We start from the raw sequence: 26,743 nt of genomic DNA, 5'->3' as shown, positions 1-26,743 counted from the left end.
AGTCTGATATATATGCACAGGTGAACTACTTGTGACCAGTTCTGTGCCCATCTGCACCCACCTCTCAGTGGTCCACTTATGTCACAACACTAATGGACACGAGTAAGTATTTGTGTACTCTCATCGCCAATACAGGCTACGTAGTGTTTACACGAGCAAAGCCGACCTCTTTTGTATATTTCAGACGTTAAATCTTGTTCTTGCCATTAGACCATGGCTGTCAGTCATACATTAGAAAAGCGATACATACAGGAGAGCTGCCACCAACCATTGCTACGACTCGAGTACTAGACCTGCACTACATTTTTCTTTTTTGGCCACTTGTGAATAATGGTCTCTTACTATTTACAGCAAAACGTTCAAATCTGCAGTGAAAATGTTGGCTGTAAAAATTGTAATCTGTAGTGGTTTGGGAGAGATTATAAAACGTGCAGTGAAAGAAACCCTACATTTATATCCATTCATTTTATATATTTTTTTCCATTCTGTTGTATGCGAGAACTTAAAGAGAACCCGAGGTGGGTTCTAAGAATCCTAACAGCACACAGAGGCTGAGTCTGCAAATAATGCCCAGCCTCTGTTGCTATACAGCCCCCCAGCGCCCCCCCTTACCCCGTGCTCTGCAGTCCCCATAAGTCAAACACCGTGCTAGCGACACGCAGCGTGTCGATAGCCGGCTGTTTACCTCTGGATGTGTCAGTCTCGCCGCTACCCCGCCTCCTCTATATCTCTGCTCCCCGCCTGCGTCCCATCCCTCCAATCAGCGGCGACAGAGGAGGCAGGAGAGCAATTTGATTCATGGGGACAGCAGAGCGCAGGGGGGGCCTGGGGGGGTTGGGGGGACGCTGTATAGCAACAGAGGCTGGGCACTATATGCAGACCAAGCCTATGTGTGCTATTAGGATTCTTAGAACCCACTTCGAGTTCTCTTTAACAGACTCAAATGGGTGTAGAAACTTTCCGGGTGGGCTCTTAAGTGTCCCGGTGCAATCCTGACGGTTTTAACGTCAGGCAAACAGCATGCTTCACGCCATTAGAGCAATGCACTGTACGCTGCTCACGCAGGTAACATACTGCGTGTTACCTTAGCATTGTGTGTTATCTCTGTAACGCGTGTCATGGGAATAGTGTAACACGAGCTGCTTCCTGGCGTTAGTACAGGTAAAATTGCAGTGCGCTACTTGCACACGGCAAATTTACTGATGCTTTTGCATCAGGCCCAAGATCTATTACTGATCATTTACCTAGGCTAACACTGTGTACAGTATAATCTCGTTATAATAAACTCTGGTATAGTAAACTACCTCTCCAGGTCCCAGCCAATCTCCATTATAAGCCTATGGGAGCAACACCTGGTATACTAAAATCTGATATAATAAAACTTGTTATAGAAAATGTTTTTTTGGCCCCTACATGAGGCTCCCTGCACACTGCATGCGATTCCGATTTTTAATCGGTTTTTACATCCGATTCAGATTTTTAAACTTTACTGCATGCTGCATTTTTTGATCCGTTTTTCTGTTGAATAACTTCAGGGAAAATCTGAATTGGAAAACGGATTTGCAGTGTGCAGGGAGCCTACACTGACTCTGGATATAGTAAACGGGGTGGTGCATGCGTCATATGTCAGTGTGAAACCCATGTTCGGCTGCTCTCTTCAGGTTGGTTGTAAGTGAGTTGATGCCTGATAACATTTGTAAGACAAGAAGAATGGCACCGGTGCTGGATGTTCAGTACTGTACAAATAAGCAGCCAGGGTGAAATGGGAAATAATGTGAATATAAACAAAAGAGGGTGCATCGTTACCACTCCCACTTTGCAATCATTGATAAATGTATTGTCATAGTCCTTGCATGGGATTGTACGCACTCCTGGGAATCTCATAAGTGATGACGCGCCTGGTAGCGTGTGGAGCACAGTACAGGCTAGTTTCACTTGTAGTGCAGATCAGAGTGGGCAAAACTAAGGAGAGTGGAGAGTGCCAAGTCCCACCCGAGGAGCTATCAGAGCCACTCACATTACAGATACAAGTGGCTTATGATTGGCTGCATTTTGAAGAGAGGCTTCATGATTGGCTCAAGTGTAAGCAGAACGTTTTGCAGGACACGCTGCAAGTCCCACTACTCACACGAAGCTAGTGGCTGCCTCTATTCAGCCATTTTTAAGGAACCCTGGATACTGCGCCAACAATTTGTCCAGCCTGGCTATGCAGCCCTACGTTATACTTAAAGCGGACCTGAACTCAGAACGTCCTCTCTGCCCTAAAAGATACACAACAGCATAACCACCTTTAAACAAAAAAAACGTTTTTGTTACAGCTGTTACAAATCCTAAAATAAATCTTCACCGTTTCTACTTTCTGATTCATGGAAGCAGACATATTTTTAACAGCCTATGCTTTCAAATGAGCTTATCTGCCATCTCTACCATGACAGTCATGTGACACAGGGGAGAGATCAAATTACAAACTTGTGATTAGACACAAAGGAGGGGGAATTAAACAGGCTAAACTGTTTCTAAATACATACAGGGTGCATTTTTCTGTTTTCCTTCTGTCCTGTGCATGAGTTCAGGTCCACTTTAACCTTGCAGTCCACCAAATGTGACTGTACCTCCAATGGGAGGACAAACTTGGTCATTTGCAGCATAGAAAGTACCAGGGCATGCTGGACCATTTCTAGGAAAATTCCTGATATAGTAAACCCCTTTTCCTGGTCCCTTGGAGTTTACTATAATGAGATTATACTGTACCAGCAATTATTGGACAAGGTTGTATTGTAGAAGAAATCTTGTCTAATACTGATCACACCACTGCTAGGTTTGTCCTAGCTCAATGCCAGGGCTGTGGAGTCGGAGTTGGAGTCGAGGCAATTTTGGGCACCCGGAGTCGGAGTTGTTGATTTCATAAACTGAGGAGTCGGAGGATTTTTGTACAAAAATCCACAGCCCTGTTAAGAATTAGGCTAAGGAGTCGGAGTCATTTTGGGTACCCGGAGTCGTCGTTTCATAAACTGAGGAGTCAGAGGATTTTTGTCCCGACTCCACAGCCCTGCTGAATGCAGTGCGATGCTGTGAAATTATATGCATCTAATTGACCATCTCTAATCAAAACTAGTTCAACTTTTAAAAGGAGTACTATAGGAGGGTAGTTGAATTTACCTGGGCCTTCTAATGGTCTCCCGCAGACGTCCTGTGCCTACGCAGCCACTCACCGATGGTCCGGTCCCCGCCTCCAGTTCACTCTTGAAATTTCCAACTTTAAAGTCAGAAAACCACTGCGCCTGTGCGGCCACGCCCTAGCTCCCGCTGACGTCACCAGGAGTGTATTGTGCAGTCCCAGTACTGTCTGTCGCTGCGCAGTATGCTCCTGGTGACGTGAGCGGGAGAGAGGACACGGCCATGCAGGCGCAGTGTTTTTCTGACTATAAGGACGGAAATTTCAGAAGTGAACCGGAGGCGGGGACCGGAGCATTAGTGACTGGCTGCGCAGGACGTCTGCAGGGGACCATAAGAAGCCCTGGGTAAGGTCAACTCTTTCTCCCCCTACAGTAGTCCTTTAAATAAAAGTGGACAAGTGGGGCACTAACTTCTAGAATAACTGTAAATAATGGAAACGCCAATGTTTACTTGCATAACTAAAGGAGAAGACTGGTCACATGATAAAATATATGTAATATTTGCATGGCATTGATATTTGTCTGTTATTAGTATTATGTGCATAATATTGGTATTTGCCTATTGTTGAAAGTTTCCACATATTATATTAATTCTAATACGTATACGTGTTTGTTTTTTAAATGTGAATTTGCATGCGTAATTGCTAATTTTTTTCATTTCTGTTGACATTTACAAAATGCACGCAAAAACGGATGGAAAAACGCATGCAGTGTGCAAAAACTGACAACACTGCTGTGCAGATTTTTTGTGCATACAGATTCTGGATACAATGGAAACAGACCCATTGAAATAAATTGTTATGCAAATTTGTGTGCAGAAAATGCACACAAATTTGCATGTAGTGGAAACGAACACCTATTCTCTACCTCAGCCTTTCTACCCTGGAGGAACCCTGCAAATAACCTTTGGATTTCAAGGAACCCCTGAAAATGTTTTGATCTCAAGGAACCCCTGCATTTATTTTGCAGGAGGTATGGTGTTTAAAAGTACAGTATGTGTGGCTGTTTATTTCACTACCCCCTATTACACTGCCACTCATTATACTGTCTCCTGCCTCTCCAATGTAGTGCGTGTTGTACCACCTATTATAGCTCTGTTAAACTTCCCCCACGATGGGGGAAAATGCCAAGGAACCACTGCAGAGTACTAAAGGAACCCTGGGGTTCTATGGAACCCTGGTTCAGAAAGCCTGCTCTACCTGCACTACTTGTCACATGACTGCAGAATGCCAGTAACTGTTCAGCAGCATTAATCTGAACCCCCCTTCCGTTAATTCCTCCAACCCATAGGTGAGCAGTGTGATGCTACTACAACAAAGGGATCGAAACCTTGAAAAAATATATAACAAATTATTAAATAAAAGATGATTACGTGGAGAAATAAAAATGAAGATACAGTGTATCTAAAAAAAAAAAAAAAACTCTTTAAATTGATTAATTTAAAAAGGCTTTTACTTTCGGGATGACCCTTGTATAAATAATCACATAATACAGACCACCGTGTGAGAGATGAAAGTAGAGGAAAGCAAATATTTTGTTATGGTTTACCATTGTTCAAATAGGTAACAATTACTGCAACTACAGCACCAGTAATCCACTAGGAGGGCCTCATGTGGGCCCCTCAGGTCCAGGGACACTGGTGTGGTCCAAACCTTTGCACCCCCTATTGCTACACCACTGAGCACAGGCCTCCGTCAAAACATTTTTGGAGCTACATAAATGTATGCACTGCAGAAATGATGCTGAATTTTGCCAGTGTGTTCCACTGCTCACCTGGATGCTGAAGCTCTGAGATTCAATGAAAGGTTGTGTAATATTATTATAATCTTCCCCAGTTTCCTGAATCAAGTAGACCTCTTGATGCAGATACTTCTTGATGTGTTTTTCTGTGGCCGGTCTGATGATTGTAGTTTTTATTTCTGGATTGTTGGAAGCAAAAGAAGGGTTCATAATATATAAACAGCAGCTTTTGAGACATGGAAATCATTCAGTGTTCTCCCCAGGCTCTTTTAACTGGGTGCTAATTTTGGTGAGCACCCGGCTTTCATCGGCTCGCCTCCTCATTCTCCTCCTACGCTGTAAGCAGAGTTGCACAGAGAAGCACCGACCCTACAATTCCCCGTTGTGCCCCACCCGGCAACTTTTTTATGCCACACGGCTGGGAAAAATGTCTGGGGAGAACACTGTCATTGTAGAACATATGTGATCCAGCTTACAAACCTGGCGTGGATTAAAACTTTTCTAATAAAAAGGTCATACATCACTCGATGTATAGCCAGATGGACCATTACATTGATCCCTCTCAGAATGAATCTAATCAGAGAGGGATCTATTCCCTTTCCATACACTGCACACAGATTTCAAATAGATTTCAGCATGCAAACTACTGGAAATGATCTTAGCGCGGCCTATGCTAGGAGGCCTTAAAGAGAATCTGTACTCTAAAATGTTTACAGCAAAAAGCATACCATTCTATTCATTATGTTCTCCTGTGCTGTTTCTGCCACTCTCTGCTGCAATCCTGGCTTGTAATTAACACAGTTTTAGGCAGTGTTTACAAACAAACTAACCAGATTGTGATAGGCTCACATAAGCAAAGTTTGTGAGTCATACAGAGCCAGCAGGGGGCCTGCAGAGGGTGTGTATAGCTTCTATCCAATCACAAGCAGCCCTGCACATTCCACACATTCCAGCCTAGCCTGACTGTGCCGACAGAAGAAAACAGATTAGATCATATAACCGAGATAACACAGCCACTATGCAATTAGAAAAAGCTGCAGTAAGCCAGAGCACATTAGAACAGGCAAAGGAACTTATAGGATAGAAGAACTAAGGCTGAACATTTTGTTACAGAGTCTCTTTAATGTCTAGGAAGGTAAAATGTCTTGTCCCTTTAACGTGGTCTGAAACTCAGCATTTCTTCTTTGCTCTAAAATATATTATTTACAGCCTTAAACCTACTACCACAACAAAATTGTAGCAGAACAGCATTCAATCAGTTAACCACTTGAGGACCCACCCTTTACCCCCCCTTAAGGACCAGCGCTGTGTTGAGTGATCTGTGCTGGGTGGGCTCTGCAGCCCCCAGCACAGATCATGTAGCAGGCAGAGAGATCAGATCACCCCCCTTTTTTCCCCACTAGGGGGATGATGTGCTGGGGGGGTCCGATCTCTCCTGCCTGCATGTGGCTGGCGGGGCACCTCAAAGCCCCCCTCCGCGGCGAAATTCCCCCCTCCCTCTCCTACCTGCTCCCCCCCCCGGAGATCAGGGCTGCACAGGACGCTATCCGTCCTGTGCAGCCAGTGACAGGACGTCCCCTGTCACATGGCGGCGATCCCCGGCCGCTGATTGGCCGGGGATCGCCGATCTGCCTTACGGCGCTGCTGCGCAGCAGCGCCGTACAATGTAAACGAAGCGGAAAGCCATCGGCGGCCCGCAGGCTATTCACAGAGCCCCCCGCCGTGAATTGACAGGAAGCAGCCGCTCGCCCGAGCGGCTGCTTCCTGATTAATCAGCCTGCAGCTGGCGACGCAATACTGCGTCGCTGGTCCTGCAGCTGCCACTTTGCCGACGCGCGGTATGAGTGCGCGGTCGGCAAGTGGTTAAACACATCACTTTGTTCTGCAGTGGAAAGCTCCTTCAGTTTATGATCTGAGGTGATAACATTATATTTTGTTTACAGTCCTCTTGCTACAATTAGTTACAGCCAGCCACTGAACTGAAAGGAAACTGTACTGAGCCGAGAAGCAGAGACAGATGAAAAATTCTCACTAGATAGCTGCTCTATTTATACGTAAAATCTATGAATAAAATGCAATGGCAGCTTTCAGAGCAGATAAACTGTACTTTGGGACCTTATAATTTGGCAATATTACTTGTGCACAAAAGCAAATAAGGTAACTGAATGGATAATAAAAAGTAGGAAAACACATTTTAATTGAATGTCATTTTTTATTCCACTTTAATGTGCATAGGACCAAGCCCATATCCACTCCATCCTTCAAGATTTCCAAGACCACTGGAACCAAAGGCCCCTGGAAATCCTCCCTCCTCCAATAGGAGGAGTTTTCCAGACTTTTAACCACATTTTTCTAGTGTCACGTTTCCTATCCATAATGATAGTATTGCTCATCTTTTCTGAACAAATTTTTCTAGAGAGAATGTCTGTCTCAGGATGATGATGTAATGCTTAATTTACATGTGGCTGGAAACAACAATGGAGGCGGTAAAGAAGGGCCTTGTATTTATAGGGATTAGTGTGTTGTTATTGTTTCCAGCAGTGGATTCAATGGCGGGAAACTGAGACCACCAATTGCTGTAGTTCTTAAACCGTGTTTTTTTCAACACGCGGTTCGTGTACCCCAGGGGGTACGCGAGACCACAGCAGGGGGTACGCAGCCAGAAGGGGACGCAGCGCAAAACGGGGGGCGTATGGCCACACATAGCAGCGGGGAGTGGGGTCCACTCCCCCCTTCCTCACCTTGGGCTCCCCCGTCAGGGCTTCCCCCTCCGACACTCATTAATAGCAGCAGCGGCATGGTGGACCCCTCTCCCCGCCGCTATGTGTGGCCATGCTCCCCCGTTTAGCACTGCGTCCCCCTCCTGGCTATACTGTGGGCACTCATGCCTGGCTATACTGAGGGCACTCATGCATGACTAAACTGTGGGCACCCATGCCTGGCTATACTGGGGGCACCCTTGCCTGGCTATACTGGGGGGCACCTATACCAAGCTATACTGGGGGCACCTATACCTGGCTACACTGAGGGCAGCCATGCCTGGCTATACTGGGGGGCATCCATGCCTGGCTATACTGGGGGCACCTATACCTGGCTATACTGGGGGCACCCATGCCTGGCTATACTGGGGGCACCCATGCCTGGCTATACTGGGGGCACCCATGCATGGCTATACTGGGGGCACCCATGCATGGCTATACAGGGGGCACCCATTCATGGCTGTACTGAGGACACCTACACCTAGATTAGACCCAGTTTTAGCGTTTGTTTTTTAGTATTTTTAGTAGTAGTTTTGGCTTGGCAGTTAGTGGCAGGTTTAGTAGAAGCAGTCTCTCAACCCTACCTCCAGTATCAGGCAGTAGGAATCCCGTGCCCACAGGAGTCCCGATCGGTTGCGGGAACACAGAGGACCCATCGCTCCGCCACTACTGCGGCTGCCCCAGGAAGTTCCTGCGGATTTATCACCTGCCTGAGCTGCCGGCACCGACTAGTGGGGGCTGCCGTTCTCTCCCTGCACATTCGTGCTCTCCACTGCAGCCGGAGTACAGGCCCATGTGCTCAGCACGTGAAAGGCCTCACCACCTCTGACGCCGGCACCGCTGTCGCTAGGGGACCTGATAAACAGTTCCCGCACCGCCAAGCTCCCTAGCCATCCACGGAGGGAAGCGACTCTGCCGCCCGACATCTGCTGCATCCCCAGGATTCAACAGGGGGAGCGCCACCTCGCCGCCGGACTGCCGCTGTCTCCTCCTTGCCCGTCTAGGCCACCCACGTGGAAGTACTGCCCGCTACCTGCCAGCTGCTCCGGGTCCTATAAGGAAGGCTCCCACACTCTCCGCAGCCTTCCTCTCACTGCCTGCGCCCGGACAACCATCGGCCCCTGCTACATCCAGCCGCGCGTGCCTGCATCACCACAGAGCTCCGCTGTCCCTCCGCCGCTCTGCAGCCGCCGGGTCATCCACGTGCTGACCACGTGGAGAGGCCCTGTCCTGGACCTGGATCTTCCCCCCTCGTGTGCAAGCTCCTGCCACCTGTGCTTCAATACGTGGGTGGGCATCTCCGGACTCACTAGTGGACCATGGCTTCTCACTTGCTCCGCCACACCCCCCTCAAGTAGCAGCTCACTGGGGACACAAGGACTCCTTCCTCGTGGTAGACTCTGGCCAGCTCCATCCCAGCCGCCCTGCCTGCCTGCCCAACTACCGGTAAGCCTGCTGCTGCTGTATGTGCTGCCTACCAGCTGCTGTCTCTGCCCTGCTGCTCCCTGCGCCTTGATATCAGCTGTGGCTGCTGCTGCAGGTCTGATCTCTATCTCAGGCTAACTTTTTATATGATAGACTTGTTATGCTTTCCCCGTGTCCGGGCTAGAACTAATTGCTGCTGTCCGTTACGGGGTCATTGGGACTGTGTTGATTTGTTTTCTGGATTGTGGTGCTGCTGTTGGGCTGCATTGATCTGTTCTGTACATATGGTCTGGTGTCAATCCACCTCCCACAGGGCATATGGACTGTGCTGACCTGCACCTGTTCGGGGGCATATGGACTGTGTTGAGGTGCTCCTGCACGGCTGCTCTACCTGACTGACGGGGCCCACTCCAATGGTTACAGCGCACCACAGGTGGCTGCCCCCCCCCAGCAGAATGGTCGTTCAGTACCCCCCCTCACCTCCTCTCATGCCCCGCACTGCCTACACCAGGATGCAGCTCTCCCTCTGGGAATCCTGCAGCTCTTCCCTCCCAGACGGTGGTCTCCTTTACAATTCCGTCTTGAGCCACATCCAAAAAATCACCAGCCCTGACCCACTGGTCCGTTCAGGTCAGCGGCGCAGGGGTTGCCGGGCGGGGGCCCTTGTGAGATTGCGAAAAAGGGGTCTGCGCTCAGCCATTCCTTCGGCCCTCCTGGCAAATGTCCGCTCCCTTCCTAACAAGCTGGATGAACTTCGCCTTATCAGTAACAAGAGGGAGCTAGGCAATAATACCCCAGTCATCTGCTTCACGGAAACGTGGCTGCAGGAGGTCATCCCAGACAATGCCCTTCTCCTCCCGGGCTTCAACATTATACATGCGGACCATGACCCCACCCTCTCAGGGAAAAAGAAAGGTGGGGAAATCTGTTTCTATGTCAGCTCCGCATGGAGCCCAAGCACATCAGTACTAGTCAAAAAGTGCACCCCCAACCTCCAACTATTACTCATTAACTGCAAGCCTTCATACTCACCCAGAGAGTTCTCCTCCTACGTCCTCGCAGGTGTGTACATTCCTCCCGACGCTGATGTTAAATCTGCTCAGCGGGACCTCAGCGACACCATCACGCAGTGGGAGACATCCCTTCCAGACTCTCTGTTTATCATCATGGGTGACTTCAACAAAGCGAACCTCCGGCATGAGCTCCCACGCTACCACCAGCACGTGGTCTGCTCCACCAGGAACGGTGCCACTCTTGACCACTGTTATACGCCTCTTAAGGACGCCTACAAGGCCGTCTCATGGGCTGCTCTCGGTTCCTCTGACCACTGCCTCATCCATCTGGTTCCCACCTACAGAAGGCGCTTGGAGTCAGCGAAACCAGTCCTGAGATCTACTAAAGTGTGGTCTAATGAAGCCAAGCTCCAACTCCAGGAGTGTTTCGACTGCACGGACTGGAAGGCACTGGAATCACCCGACCTAGATGAGTGGGCTGATGCTGTTTCATCCTATATCAGCTTCTGCGAGGAATCCTGTGTATCCACCAGGTCCTTCAAGATTTACCCTAACGATAAACCGTGGTTCTCAAATAAGCTGCGTCAACTGCGGAAGCGCAAGGAAGCCGCTCACAAGTCTGGCTCCCTGGAGGACTTCAGGTCGGCAAGGAATTCCCTCAACAGGGAACTGCGTGCTGCATAACGGTCACATGCTGAAAAGATTCAGAACAACCTCCGCTCAAACGACCCTCGGGCTGTCTGGAAGGGCCTGAAGGCTGCCACTAGCTATAAGCCCCCACCCCAACAGGCTACTCCTTGCTCCGAGCTAGCCGAGGAACTCAGCAACTTTTACTGCAGGTTTGAGGTCCCGGCCACCCCTGGGGGGCAGTCAACTCCTTCTGCCCCCCCCCCCCCCCTGCTGCTAGGCGCACTGAACCTAGCTCGAGCACATGCCCTTCCCTGACAGTATCCGAGACCAACGTTCTTCGCCTTCTGTCTTCCTTGAATGCCAGGAAAGCATCTGGCCCTGATGGCGTGTCACCGGCATGTCTGAAGTCCTGCTCACGGCAGCTGGCCCCCGTCCTCACCTCTATCTACGCCAGGTCCCTCGGGGAAGGGAAGGTCCCTACATGTTTCAAGGAATCCACCATCATTCCCATCCCGAAAAAGCAAGGGGTCTCAGACCTAAACAACTTCAGGCCCGTGGCCCTAACATCAGTGGTCATGAAGACCTTTGAAAAAGTGGTCCTGTCTCTGCTCAAGAACACTACTCTAGACCGACTGGACCCTCTCCAGTTCGCATACAGAGCAAACAGGTCCACGGACGATGCTATCAACATCTGCCTGGAATTTATCACTGACCACCTAGACAGGCCGAACTCTTATGCTAGAATCCTTCTCCTGGACTTCAGCTCGGCCTTTAACACTATCTGCCCCCGTATCCTGCATGACAATCTCACGGAGCTGGAAGTTCATCCTACTCTTCGCCTCTGGATCACAGACTTTCTAACGAACAGGTCCCAGGTTGTGAAGCTGGGTGACAGTCTCCAGACCCAGAGTGACAAACACTGGAGCCCCTCAGGGCTGCGTCTTGTCACCATTCCTGTTCTCTCTATACATGAATAACTGCACTTCCACTGCGGACTGTCAAAATCATCAAATTTGCGGACGATACCACAATTGTTGGCCTTGTTAGTGAGAATGACGAGCAGGCCTACCGCCAGGAGGTCGACAGAGTCTGCAACTGGTGTAGAGAGAATAGGCTGGTTCTCAACACAGCCAAAACTGTGGAGATGGTCATTGATTTTAGGAAGTATACCAGCAATTCCCCCCCCCCCCCCCCCCCGATGTATATCGAGGGTACCGAAGTCGCTAGGGTTCCTAGCATCCGCCTTCTGGGTACGACCCTCTCTGACGACCTGACCTGGAAGGCTAATACCACCGCAACTCAGAAGAAGGCTCAGCAAAGACTCTTCTTTCTTCGCCAACTAAAGAAGTTTGGTATTGCCCAAGAACTTCTGAGGTCCTTCTACTCTGCGACGATAGAGTCAGTTCTCTGCTCATCCATCCTGGTCTGGTTTGCTGGCTGCACCACCAGTGACAGATACAAACTTCAGAGGGTCATCAGCTCAGCGGAGAGGATCATCGGTAAACCTCTTCCCCCTCTAGATCTCATCTACAACACCAGGCTGCGTAACAGAGCAATGAAAATTGTGGGTGACCATTCACACCCCGGTCACAGTTTTTTCAGGCGACTCAAACTCGGTCGGAGGTTCCAGTCCATCCCTGCAAAAACCAGCAGGTGCATGAACACCTTTTTCCCCACTGCCATTAGACTCTTGAACTCTGCGCGCTCTACTATTAGATTCAAATACACACAGCTGAATTAGTTCAAGCCTTTTATTGTTTTAATATTGATGATTTTGGCATACAGCTCATGAAAACCAAAATTTCCTATCTCAAAAAATTAGCATATTTCATCCGACCAATAAAAGAAAGCGTTTTTAAAACAAAAAAAAAGTAAAACCTTCAAACAATTATGTTCAGTTATGCACTCAATACTTGGTTGGGAATCCTTTTGCAGAAATGACTGCTTCAATGCGGCATGGCATGGAGGCAATCAGCCTGTGGCACTGCTCAGGTGTTATGGAGGCCCAGGATGCTTCAATAGCGGCTTTAAGCTCATCCAGAGTGTTGGGTCTTGCGTCTCAACTTTCTCTTCACAATATCCCACAGATTCTCTGTGGGGTTCAGGTCAGGAGAGTTGGCAGGCCAATTGAGCACAGTAATACCATGGTCAGTAAACCATTTACCAGTGGTTTTGGCACTGTGAGCAGGTGCCAGGTCGTGTTGAAAAATGAAATCTTTATCTCCATAAAGCTTTTCAACAGATGGAAGCATGAAGTGCTCCAAAATCTCCTGATGGCTAGCTGCATTGACCCTGCACTTGATAAAACACAGTGGACCAACACCAGCAGCTAACATGGCACCCCAGACCATCACTGACTGTGTGTACTTGACACTGGACTTCAGGCATTTTGGCATTTCCCTCTCCCCAGTCTTCCTCCAGACTCTGGCACCTTGATTTCCGAATGACATGTAAAAGTTGCTTTCATCCGAAAAAAGTACTTTGGACCACTGAGCAACAGTCCAGTGCTGCTTCTCTGTAGCCCAGGTCAGGCGCTTCTGCCGCTGTTTCTGGTTCAAAAGTGGGTTCATGCTTCCATCTGCTGAAAAGCTTTGTGGAGATGAAGATTTCATTTTTCAGCACGACCTGGCACCTGCTCACAGTGCCAAAACCACTGGTAAATGGTTTACTGACCATGGTAATACTGTGCTCAATTGGCATGCCAACTCTCCTGACCTGAACCCCATAGAGAATCTGTGGGATATTGTGAAGAGAAAGTTGAGAGACGCAAGACCCAACACTCTGGATGAGCTCAAGGCCGCTATCAAAGCATCCTGGGCCTCCATAACACCTGAGCAGTGCCACAGGCTGATTGCCTCCATGCCACGCCGCATTCAAGCAGTCATTTCTGCAAAAGGATTCCCAACCAAGTATTGAGTGCATAACTGAACATAATTGTTTGAAGGTTAACTTTTTTTGTTTTAAAAACACTTTCTTTTAATGGTCGGTTAAAATATGCTAATTTTTTGAGATAGGAAATTTGGGTTTTCATGAGCTGTATGCCAAAATCATCAATATTAAAACAATAAAAGGCTTGAACTAATTCAGCTGTGTGTATTTGAATCTAAAATATATGAAAGTCTAATGTTTATAAGTACATTACAGAAAATAATGAACTTTATCACAATATGCTAATTTTTTGAGAAGATCCTGTACTCCGTACAGCACTGCAGAAGATGCTGGCGCTATGTATAATCCTAAATAATAATGATAAAAAATAATAATACTTGCGTAATATTTCACTGGTGCCAATTCTAGACCACAGGTAGGCCCAGTTTAATATGAGGACATGCAGTCTTGCAACAGCATACAGGGTACAGAGCATGGACACAGATGTATAGTTCCTCCCCTAAACACAGGCACACCATCTATAAATGAGCATCTACTGATAGCCAAAATCCCTACACAGCATGCAACCAACTCCCCTCCCCAAGTTGCACTACTTTAAATAAATTTAAGAGCCACTGTCAGATAGTCACAGGGTTGAAGAATGATAGAAAAATGAACATGATGGCAGTAAAAAGATTAACAGCGGTCTCTGCCCCCTTAAAGAGAGTCTGAAGAGAAAATAGATCTCGCTTCAGACCTCATAGCTAGCAGGGGCATGCGTGCCCCTGCTAAAACGCCGCTATAGCGCGGCTTAACGGGGGTCCCTGTCCCCCCAAACCCCCTCCGTGCAGCGGGGGAGCGCTTCCTGGTTGGGGCAGGGCTAACCGCCGCAGCCCTGCCCCATGCGCGTCTGTCAGACGCGTATCTCCGCCTCTCCCCCGCCCCTCTCAGTCTTCCTTCACTGAGAGGGGCGGGGGAGAGGCGGCGATGCGCGTCTGATAGACGCGCTGGGAGGCAGGGCTGCAGCCGTTAGCCCTGCCTCCAGGAAGAAGATTACCAGCGACCATTTTACGACCAACTTTTGCGGGGGGTGGGTTGGGGGTGAAGGGACCCCCTGTTAAGCCGCGGGATAGCGGCGTTTTAGCAGGGGCACACGTGCCCCTGCTATATATAAGACCTGAAGCGAGATTTAGTCTCGCTTCAGTGTCTCTTTAAAGAGACACTGAAGCGAAAAAAAAAATATGATATAGTGAATTGGTTGTGTACTATGAATAATTACTAGAAGATTAGCAGCAAAGAAAATATTCTCATACTTTTATTTTCAGGTATATAATGTTTTTTCTAACATTGCATCATTCTATAATATGTGCACATTACACAACACTCAGCATTCAAAATGAGTCTTTCAGAGCAGTCTGTGAAGCAATGACCTCTCCTCTAGCAGAGGAAAAGTAAATAGTCCAGGAACAGTTGAGATAATAAAAGTCAAATAACAGCCCTCTCCATGATGGCTTGTTTGCATAGAGATAACAACTGGAGTTTCTCAACTCTTCCTGTACTGGAAACAATTACACTGATGTATCTGATCTTAATGTTTTATTTCTTAGCTGTGCTACACATACAAATCATAATATCATCATTTTTTTACGCTTTAGTGTCTCTTTAAAGGAAACACTCTGAGCTCATTGAAAGAAAAAAAATCTGTGGAAGGCTGTACCAGTTGTCTGATGCAAACTTACCATTTAGCTCCGGAGGAGGATGCAGTTGATAAACACCATAGATGTCATTTTTCAGCTGCAGTTTAAGCTCTGGTTTGTTGCTCAGCAGAGTAGACACTGCTTCAGCTTGGAAAGGAGCCCTTTCCAATATAACAACAGCATCTTCTTTGCTCTCCCCATCGTCAGTCACCTTCAAAAAAACAATATAGAAGAAATTGTATAAAAGGACAGTAAGGCTATATTCACAGTGGGGTGTTACACGACCTGCAAAAGCAAGATTGCAACAGAGGGGAAGTTGCATCGCCTGTTATGCGTGCAGTGTGACACGTCCCAAGAAGCATACAGTACAAACAGAGTATGCTTCATTACACCTGTTAATATGTGCATTATGCGCACTGCATATCGCATTAGGCTCATCTGAGTCAAAAAGACTGAGTATGATGTGGAGTGGGCTCTATCCAGAAGTCCTATGCGCTTTACTGGTATATCCCTCGCTTGCTGCTTCCTGCAGACAGTAGTCTAAGGGCCCGTTTTCACTTTGTGCGGTGCGAATCGCCGCGGTTAAAATTCGCATGCAGCTGTATGCGAATTTTCGTGCGAATTCGCATGAAAATTCGCATGGATGACGCTATATGCGAATTTAACCATGGCAGTGCCGGTGTGTTTTTCCATTGATTTCCATGCGAATTCCCATGAAAATTCGCATGCCAAAGCTGCAGGCGATTTCCCTATTAAATACATTAGCGGCGATTCGCATGCATTCCACACGCAGGCGAATTCTGAGGGCTCTGCCGTGCAGAAAAATACTGAACAGAAAAACGCTCAGGAAAACTGACAAGTGAAAACAGGCACATCCACTTGTATTGGCTGTGCGAATCTGCATGTAGGAAACGCATGCAGATTTGCGATAGTGGAAACGGGCCCTCAAATGTGAGCTGAACAGAATTATCTGAAGATATGTGCATCTTAACCTAAGGAACTAGCGGCAGCAGTTGGGATGATTGTGGCATACATTTTAAGGGCAACTGACGTGAGAAGAATATGGTGGCTGTCATGTTTATTTCGTTAAAGGAGTTATCAGGCAAAAAAAAAAAAAAAAAGGAGTTTCACTTACCTGGGGAAACATTAACACATACATTTTTACGTGGTTCCACTAATGCGTAAAAATGTATGTGTTAATGTTCCTGCACCAGCGGGAATGCGTAAAAATGTACACAATGTGGCCCGCCGACCCCGAGGTTGGCAAAAACGAAACTAGCTGACGGAGGGGGCCCAGAGCAGCAGTGAGTGACTACGAGGGCACAGGATGGCTGCCTGGGGCTAGTAGAAGCCCCAGGTAAGGAAAACACTTTTTTTTGGCCTGATAACTCCTTTAAATAAGCGATTACTGAGCCTGCAGCCCAGCAAGCGGGCAAATGGGGACAATGGTTGCCGAAAAGCAAGTTATTTAAAGAAAACCTGTAGTGGAAAAAAAAAACCTCTGTGGGATACTTACCTCAGGAGGGGGAAGCCTCTGTTTTCTACCAAGGCTTCCGCCGTCCTCTTCCGTCCCTCCGTTCAAGTGGGTTCTTTTTTTAATTTCCTCAGCTAGAGAGGAACCAATCAGGAGCCAGGAACAGTTCTGAACGATGAGTGAAGATGGCCGCTGCAGATCAAATTGCTCCTTTTAATTTGTTTTTTTACATAATTCGTTAAATGAACTTGTCTTCTACAGTTATATGCACTTTTTATTTAATTGAATGCATCTGGTGCGCAGCGTTAGTCTAAGGTGATTTGCACTGGTTTCCTCTGAAGTAGACTAGCGCCATGTGGGCATCGCTAACTACAACTTATCTGAAACCTAGGGTGCTGTCCAGCAGAATTTCACTATGAGGTTTCCCGCTGAGTCCCCTAAACTAGACTAGCGCCTAGTTTATATTAAGTAAGCGGTGGGGTGATGCGCCTGATAATTTGGACCAGGTGAGTAACCTGGGCGCAGGAGGGCACTAGTAGTGCTCTGCAGTGGGTACCAGCTCCACTGCTCCGAGATCAGCTGGGTGCAGTAGATGCCACAACTCTTCTCTGCAGCACTTAACCACTTACTAGACAAGACACCAGTATATCTACACCCCTTGAGACTTTATCTTATCTCCAGTAGCGTAGAACTCACCACAAGCACTGTGCACGCTCATGCAGGCATTCTTTTCGCCAGTGGTAATTACACTGGATTAGTAAATGGGAACATGAGTTTGAATTCACCGATCAAAGTGCCTGTAATGAATGACTAGCGACCAGTGAAAGTAAAAACCATACACACAACACTTCCTGGGAACTGTTTACAGTACACAGGCATAAAGGAGGGGACATCTAGTGGCAAAAAAAGTAAAAAAAAAAAAAAAAAAAAAGACACCCTTGCATACATTACATAAAAATAAATCTCCCCCGTAGTTACCAAAATAAAACACTTGGGGTAAATATGACATTTAAGTAAATAAAGTTACTTTATGGACTCAACTTTTTTAACATGTATGTCATGAGGGTATATTACTGTTATTTGTGCAAATAAAGGTTTGCAAAAGTGATATTATTATTATTATTATATTTATAAAGCGCCAACATATTACACAGCGCTGGACAATAAATAGGGATACATACATTGCAACACGGGGTGACAGACAGAGAGGTAGCAAACGATTATACAACATAGCACAAGGTTATACATACAATCAGGGTATAAAATGCGGTTTACATAGACCCGGGAAAACAAGTACGAGTTAGTCCATGAGAAGGGTGTAATTGCTGGGGTAGTAAAATTAAAAAGGACACATTAAGGGAGGGGGGAGGCCCTGCCAAGGCTTACAATCTAAAGGATGGGGGGACACATAAGGTAGGACTGTGGAAAGGGTGATTGACAGAGCGTTCGAGTGTGGTAGATGTGGGGTAGGCTAGTTTAAAGAAATGTGTTTTGAGGGCTTGCTTGAAGGTGTTGAAGGAAGGAGCGAGTCTGAGGGGGAGTGGAAGGGAGTTCCATAGGGTGGGGGCAGCTCTTGAGAAGTCTTGTAAGCGTGCATGGGAATAAGAAATGCGTGGGGAGGTCATGGCGGAGATCATTGGCGGACCGGAGGGGACGGGCAGGTATATATCTGTTGACGAGCTCAGAAATGTAGGTTGGGCAGGTTTTGCGCACAGATTTGTAGTTAAAGAGGAACTCCAGTGAAAATAATGTAGTAAAAAAAAGTGCTTCATTTTTACAATAATTATGTATAAATGATTTAGTCAGTGTTTGCTCATTGTAAAATCTTTCCTCTCCCCGATTTACATTCTGACATTTATTACATGGTGACATTTTTACTGTGGGCAGGTTATGTAGCTGCTCCTAGCTGTTTTGGCTGTTACAGACAGCTGTAAACAGCCATTTCCTGTCTGTAAACATTGTTACATTGTGGCAGTTTGCCCAGAGTACCGCGGTACCCAAAGCTTCTTGTGGGAGGGGTTTCAGCACAAAATCAGTCATACAGCGCCCCCTGATGGTCTGTTTGTGAAAAGCATCATATTTCTCATGTAAAAGGGGGTATAAGCTACTGATTGGGAAAAAGTTCAATTCTAGGTTGGAGTTTCTCTTTAAGGCACAAAACCTTAAAACTGATCCTGAAGCTGATAGGGAGCTAGTGTAGGGCTTCGCAGAGGGGAGAAGTGGAAGCATAGTAGTGGGAAAGTCTGATGAGTCTAGCTGCTGCATTCATGACTGATTGAAGGGGTTCAATGCGTTTTAAGGGGAGGCCAGATAGCACGGCATTGCAGTAGTCAAGGTCGGGAGATAATGAGGGCATGGATGAGAAGCTTGGTAGTGTCTGGGGTCAGAAATTTTTGAGATTTTTCGAAGGTGGAAGTTGCAGGTTCTGGTAACATTTTGGATGTGTTGGTTGAAGGAGAGGGCAGAGTCTAGGGTGACGCCCAGGCAGCGGGCCTGGGAGGTAGGGCGGATGGTCTGAACTAATGCAAATTTTAAAAAAAATACCTTTATTTGCAAATAAAAATGTTGCCATGCATTGTACTAGGTACAACATTTAACCATAATAACCAGGACGAATGGGCAAATAAAGTGTGTGGATTTTTTTTTATTAGTGGTGGTAAAAAACAAGATATGGATCATTTTGGTGTGATAAGTAATGATAAAGTTATTGGCGGCTGAATGGGAGGAGCGCTAAAATTAGAAAATTGCTCTGGTCCATAAGGGGAACACCACCAGTACAATACAATACAATAACATTTGCAAAGCGCTTTTCTCCCATAGGACTCAAAGCGCATAGCTGTGTCTCAGATTAATACAGGGTTGCAGGCTGGGTTGTGTTACAGAGGAGATAGTCAGATGTTCATGAATGCCAGACTAAAAAAGGTAGGTTTTCAGTTTAGACTTAAATGCTTCCAGGGATGGGGCTGTCCTGATTGGGTGTGGCAGGGAGTTCCAAAGTGTAGGGGCAGCATGACAAAAGGCTCTGTCTCCAAAGGTTTTGAGGTGGACTCTGGGGGTGACCAAGGTGTTACGTCCTTTTGATCTAAGATTGTGGGGGGTGTGATGTAGTTGCAACAAGTCCTTCAGGTATCCAGGGCCCAGATTGTGCAAGGATTTGAATGTCAGTAAGCCAATCTTAAACATAATTTTCCATTTTATCGGTAGCCAGTGGAGTGAGCTCAGGGTTGGTGTTATGTGGCAATGGCGGGGTTGGCTCGTTAACAGCCTTGCGGTGGCATTCTGTACTAATTGCAGGCGGCGTAAGTCTTTCTTATGCAGGCCTGTGTAGAGGACGTTGCAGTAGTCTAACCTTGATGTGACGAAGGCATGAACTAGGGTTGGAAGATCCTCTGAAGGAATTAGGTGTTTAATCCTTGCAATATTCCTTAGGTGAAAGAAGGAATGTTTCACAACAGCTGAGATTTGATTCCTGAAGCTTAATTTCCCATCAATCAGTACTCGCAGGCTGCGCACACAGTCTGAGTTGTTCAGGTCTGAGCTCCCTATCCTTAGCGGTGTTGGTTGAGACTGGAGCTGCTTTGCTGTTGAGCCCTGGCCCTCGATAACAAGAACCTCAGTTTTGTCAGCATTACGTTTTTGCCAATTATTATTCATCCACTCCTGAAGCTCAGCTAAGCATGTGTTTATTTGTGGAGTAGGGTAAATTGGTTAATACCGCTTCTCCTCTGTAGCAGACGCCAATCACCTACAGCCCCGCCTCTGCAGCAGGCACTGAGCACCTACAGCCTCTCCTCTGCAGCGGGCGCAGAGCACCTACAGCCTCTCCTCTGCAGCGGGCGCAGAGCACCTACAGCCTCTCCTCTGCAGCGGGCGCAGAGCACCTACAGCCTCTCCTCTGCAGCGGGCGCAGAGCACCTACAGCCTCTCCTCTGCAGCGGGCGCAGAGCACCTACAGCCTCTCCTCTGCAGCGGGCGCAGAGCACCTACAGCTGCTCCTCTGCACCAGGTGCAGAGCACCATAAGCAGCCGGCCCATTCTCCTTTCTCACAACCACCCACACTGTCCCCAGAGCTTTTACTTTGCATAAATCAATTTGGTACTTATCCGTTAGCCGGGTGCATCCGGCAGGTGGCGCTTATTACTATTCCCCCTCCAGGCCGACATGGATAGTAGGGAAAGATGTAACTCTGGTGGAGTTTTGTCGCCACCTAGAGGATGCGCCCGGCTAACGGATAAGTACCATCAATTTTCCTATGTACGTGGTGATGGTCACTGCTTTCAACATGGTTTCAAAGTTTCAGAATACCACCCGTACACATTTTACCAGCCGTCTTAGGTTAGGTCATAGTAAAATATCGGTAACACCGACCAATATTTTATTATAGGGATTCATCAGAATATTGGGATTCTTAAAGATAATCTGCCAGTGGCAGTCTCTGGCCCTATTTTTACAGGTATGAAGCACCGCCTCTTCTGTATGCTTGGGAATTTATTGCACACCTAGGATAAAAGTCTTTCACTGCCTACTCCTGTTACTTAGAACATTATTATTAATTAGTCCTACTAACCCATTGTGTTGTTAGATGTAACAAGCGTTACGTGTATGCAGATGCTGCTACATATGTGGATCCTTGCTTTGTGTTTTTTATGGCTAACGCTACATACTTCCTAAAGCTAAGCACGTTACCTGTTTCCTTGCCTCCCCTTGCCCTAGCTCCGCCAGTGTAGTGCCAGTGGTATTTCCCTATATTATGCACACACACACACACGTGTAACCTCGGAAGTCTTCCCCCGGGTACCTGTCCGTGCACAAAGATAGTTTTGTCCCGGGCAGACTCTCTAAGGACGGCATGAAGTCGGAAACCGCAGAGGGGATGCTGCTGTACATCCGCTGCGCTATCTGCATCCCCTGTCCCGCCATTCTCCCCTTCTTCGTCTCGCTTTCTTTTTTCTCCCGGCTGAGCCATTATCATTTCAAGCATGCGCAGAACTAACGGTGCTCTTCAGCGCCACCTACCAAATACGGCTCGTTGTAAAAATCTGTGGTAGCAGAGCTCAAATATTAATTGTCGCCATCTAGCGTACGACTTATAAACTACTTTGCAACGCTTGCGCAAACTAAGCTAGCATCTAGCGATAATGAACAAGAGACACTAGGTGGCCATGCATGCACTTATAGAATTGCAGTAGATTTGACTATCAGATAGATTTCTGTCAGATGCCTGTAGTATCACACACTAGGAACAGATTTCCAATAGATTTCAGAATAAAATGAAATCGATCTAAATGCATTATTGGACCATTAGATCATTTGCAACTCTATGGGCCATCGATCTGCTGGCAGCAGCAGATCAAACTAGATTTTCCATCCTGTCAGATAGATCAAATCCATTAAAATCTGCCTCAAATAGATTGATTGATAGATTTGATATAATCGATTTCTGATCGATTCTATAGAAATCGACCAGTGTATGGGCCCCTAAAGAGACAAATCTCTCTCTATTTGTTTTCAATCATTTTTATTGAGTTTTCGTTAAGGTGAAAGTACAGCTTATAATATAACACGAAATATTAAAGGGTACTGATAGGACATCAGTCTTGCAACGAGGTTGACAAAAGCATGGGAATACCAGTGTGATATGACAATTTCAACAATCAACAGAAGTACATATGAAAGGATAACATTAGTTAACAGAATCAAGGAGAATATTCACTGTTAAAAAATAATTTAGCTTAATTGAGAGGATATACTTATGAGTACAACTGGGAAAAGGGTGAGAGAAGGAGGGAAGTATGACAAAAGATAACTGTGCAGGGCATATCATCCATCCGAACACTAAACCATGAATGGCTGGATGGAGACTGCTCTTGAGCATTAAATTGTCAGCTATGAATGGTACCCTTCCTCCAGCGAGGGAGGGTGTGTTATTAGCCATAGGCGTCTTAGGGGGACCATGAATCATGGTGGTGATTATTGTGGCACGAGTAGAGATCTAGAATAAAAAAGGGGGGGGGGGGGTTGAGGGATAAGTTTATTAACTAGGTGCAGGACCGTTATGTAAAGCGTTTTTTAGTATCTGCTCATCTGGAGAAGTAAGCTGAATGAGAGGAAATTTAAATGAAAGTGAGGGGGGAAAGAACAGAGTAGGTGTAGAGAGAAAGAAAAAGGTGTAGGGTGAGAGTAGAGTATAAAAAGCGAAAGAAAAGGAGAAGAAAAAGAAACCACAGGGGACGGGTGGTGCCTCCAATCAACCTCCCCAACTAAAGATGACCGCCAGACTCTGAAGGAAGAGTGTGTTATTGGTCTCAGCAAGTGCAAATCTCTCTCTATTTGAATCTGATTAGAGAGAGATCTGTCGGCTGCCCATACAACTCAGGCCGATTCTCGATCAATTTCAGAATAGCTCCCCTCCCCCAGGAGTCCAGTGCAAGTTACACATTGCCTGTCTGTAATTTCAGGACGATTGACGAACGCAACAAAACCCCTGGCACTGTCCCCAATGTTAAATATCCCCCACCCGGTGCCCAGTGCAGGTTATACATTACCTGTCATAGGCAAATGCAGGGGGGGATTAGAGCTGCCCAGAATCCCCCTCAGACCAGAACCAGTGCAGTGTCTGGGGACAGGCACGAGTCGAGACACCAGAATATCTGAAGGCATTCTGCTGCTTAGAGCCCTGCCCCCTTTCTTTCCCTGTTACAGTTCCCTGTTAGACCTTGGATGGAGCAGCAGCATGTGTACAGGGCATGGAGCAGCAGTGTGTTGCGTTTTTTTCTTCAAAATTGCAAAAACGCTGCATGTAGCATTTTTTGGAGCGATTTTGCTTGATTCAATAAGCAAAACGCTCATTCATTCGAAAATCGCTTCCCAAAATCACAATCGTTAAGCGCTAGTTTTACTATTGCGATTTTGTTGTGCACTAGCCTAGTCTTTCACAACTGCTACTTCTGATCTCACCATGCAGTTCTATCCTCAAGCTGGGTGCACACTTGTCTGTTTGTGAGATCCAATGTTAATCAATTGGCTAGTGCACACTTGAATGTGTTTTCCCCATGCAGATAAAAAAAGACAGCAGTAAAGCACTGGGAGCATTTTCTCTATCAATTACATTTGCTTCTGTGATAAAACATGCATGTTTTCAGTCCTAGACATACATAGGGCTTGATTCAATAAGACAAATAGCATGACTTATCAGAGTAGCATAGCGAGCGCTTATGCCTGCTAATTGGCAATGACGAGAGCTCCACGCGTCCTGCCTTGAGCCCCTGCACTTCCGATCATTTTAAAGGACATTATCCCCGCACTTTGATTGGCCCAATAGACTGCCTGTCACTTGACAGGCAGACTATTGGGCCTATTGGGTCAATCAAAGTGCAGGGATAATGTCCTTTAAAATGATTGGACCTGCAGGGGCTCAGGCCAGGACGAGTGGAGCTCTCGTCATTGCCAATTAGCAGGCATAAGTTCGTAGCGCTCACTATGCTACTCTGATAACTCTCATAAGGCGTATTAACTCTCATAAGGCATGCTATTTGTCTTAGTGAATCAAGCCCATGGTGTGCAGAAAACACATACAGAAAACCGACAGAGGAGCGTGCTCCCAGCCTCAGCTTTCTCACTCTGTGTCCTTTAGGCTGGGTTCACATATGACATAGCGTGAAAAAGTAACATTTTCCAATGGTGCGTTTGCTGGTGTTTTTACCGCATTTTTGCTGCGTTTTGCGTTTTTTCATGCGTTTGCGGTTCGCTAATGGAAGATGCATATGCGCTTTGTATACATTATGCGAATCACTAGGAAGACAACAGGAAATGGAAACACAGGTATACTTTTGAATTAAAAAACGCAATACATATGCGTTACCATAGACTTTCATTATATGCGTTTTGGCAGCCAGCCTGCATATTATGCAACACTACTAGTGTCTGCAGAACAGTTGCTGTAAATCGCAAGTGCAGTACAGTATCCGGTACTTCTGCGTCACATAGACTAAGATTGCTGAATAAAACGCAGTGTTTAGAGCTGTGCAAGCGTTTCTGCCATGTTTGTACCCGGCCTCTGTGGAGCAGAACTCGCTCAGTAGACTAGGCAGCGTCACTTACAGCATGGTGTGAGGCTAGTTGTACAGCGGATCGTTCAGAAACAGCCTTATCAGTCTGCCAACAGCGAGTACACACGCGCTACTGTTGGCTAAAAGGCCGCACAGCGGGAGGGTCCGGTGGACCCGTCGTTGCCTTTTGTAGTGCGTGTGTACGCACCTTAACCTCCTTGCCGGTTATCCCGAGCTCAGCTCGGGGTAACCTGCGCAGGAGGATATCTCAGGCCCCGCTGGGCCGATTTGCATAATATTTTTTTCCCTACACGCAGCTAGCACTTTGCTAGCTGCGTGTAGGTCGCGATCGCCGCCGCTCGCCGCCGATTCGCCGCTACCCGCCGCGCCGAGCCACCCCCCCCGCCCCAGACCCCTGCGCAGCCTGGCCAATCAGTGCCAGGCAGCGCTAAGGGGCGGATCGGAGTTCCCTCTGACGTCACGACGTCTATGACGTCGGTGACGTCATCCCGCCCGGTCGCCGTGGCGACCGGGGAAGCCCTGCAGGAAATCCCGTTCTCAACGGGATTCCCTGCATACTCTGATCGCCGAAGGCGATCGGAGTGGGTGGGGGGATGCCGCCGCTTAGCGGCTATCATGTAGCAAGCCCTGGGCTCGCTACATGATTTAAAAAAAAATAAAATAAAAAAAAAGTGCGTCGCTGCCTCCTTGCCGGATTTTTTAGACCGGCAAGGAGGTTAAGGCACTGTGCCTCTGTACACAAGATCCTGCTGTGCACTAATTAGGAACTAGCTACAGATCTCTGTCTGCAAACCTACAGTGGCTTGCAAAAGTATTCGGCCCCCTTGAAGTTTTCCACATTTTGTCATATTACTGCCACAAACATGAATCAATTTTATTGGAATTCCACATAAAAGACCAATACAAAGTGGTGTACACGTGAGAAGTGGAACGAACATCATACATGATTCCAAACATTTTTTTACAAATAAATAACTTCAAAGTGGGGTGTGCATAATTATTCAGCCCCCTTTGGTCTGAGTGCAGTCAGTTGCCCATAGACATTGCCTGATGAGTGCTAGTGACTAAATAGGGCCTGATTCACAAAGCGGTGCTAACAGTTAGCACCCTGGTGAAAAGCCCTTTATCACGCCTAAACTCAGTTTAGGCATGATAAGTTTAGGTGTGAAAAGTTTAGGTGTGTTAAGTTTAGGCATGATAAGTTTAGGTGTGATAAGTTTAGGCATGATAAGTTTAAGCACCAACTGCGTTAGCACCGCAGTGCACAGCTGATCAAAAGTTTTGTGCTAGCAAAGTCTGGTGCACTTCGCATAGAGATTAATGGCGCTGCTTTGCGTGTGGGACTTTGCACGCTATCTACACTTATCTAAACTTAGCATGCCTAAACTTATCACACCTAAACTTATCACACCTTAACTGGCTTTTCACCAGTGTGGTGCAAAGGTTATCATGCCTAAAGTCTTTTAGGCGTGATAACTGAGTTATCACCGCTTTGTGAATCAGGCCCATAGAGTGCACCTGTGTGTAATCTAATGTCAGTACAAATACAGCTGCTCTGTGACGGCCTCAGAGGTTGTCTAAGAGAATATTGGGAGCAACGCCACCATGAAGTCCAAAGAAGACACCAGACAGGTCAGGAATAAAGGTATTGAGAAATTTAAAGCAGGCTTAGGCTAGAAAATGATTTCCAAAGCCTTGAACATCCCACGGAGCACTGTTCAAGCGATCATTCAGAAATGGAAGGAGTATGGCACAACTGTAAACTTACCAAGACAAGGCCGTCCACCTAAACTCACAGGCCGAACAAGGAGAGCGCTGATCAGAAATGCAGCCAAGAGGCCCATGGTGACTCTGGATGAGCTGCAGAGATCTACAGCTCACAGATCTACAG

General features: G+C 47.0%; 1 protein-coding gene across 1 annotated transcript in view; it reads right to left on the bottom strand.

Moving 5' to 3' along the window:
• DCPS (decapping enzyme, scavenger) overlaps window positions 1–21,762 on the bottom strand; it is a 43,947-nt gene extending 22,185 nt beyond the window's left edge. The window contains exons 1-3 of the mRNA XM_068242714.1: window positions 21,582–21,762; window positions 15,351–15,519; window positions 4,950–5,095 (exon numbers count right to left, since the gene is read on the bottom strand). Coding sequence (XP_068098815.1) covers window positions 4,950–5,095; window positions 15,351–15,519; window positions 21,582–21,755 — 489 coding nt within the window. The 5' untranslated portion in view covers window positions 21,756–21,762. The remainder of the gene's footprint in view (window positions 1–4,949; window positions 5,096–15,350; window positions 15,520–21,581) is intronic.
• Window positions 21,763–26,743: the final 4,981 nt, after the last annotated feature.

Source organism: Hyperolius riggenbachi, chromosome 6 (assembly GCF_040937935.1).
Source record: "Hyperolius riggenbachi isolate aHypRig1 chromosome 6, aHypRig1.pri, whole genome shotgun sequence".
Lineage (NCBI taxonomy): Eukaryota > Metazoa > Chordata > Amphibia > Anura > Hyperoliidae > Hyperolius > Hyperolius riggenbachi.
This window is presented reverse-complemented; position numbering and strand designations above follow the sequence as displayed.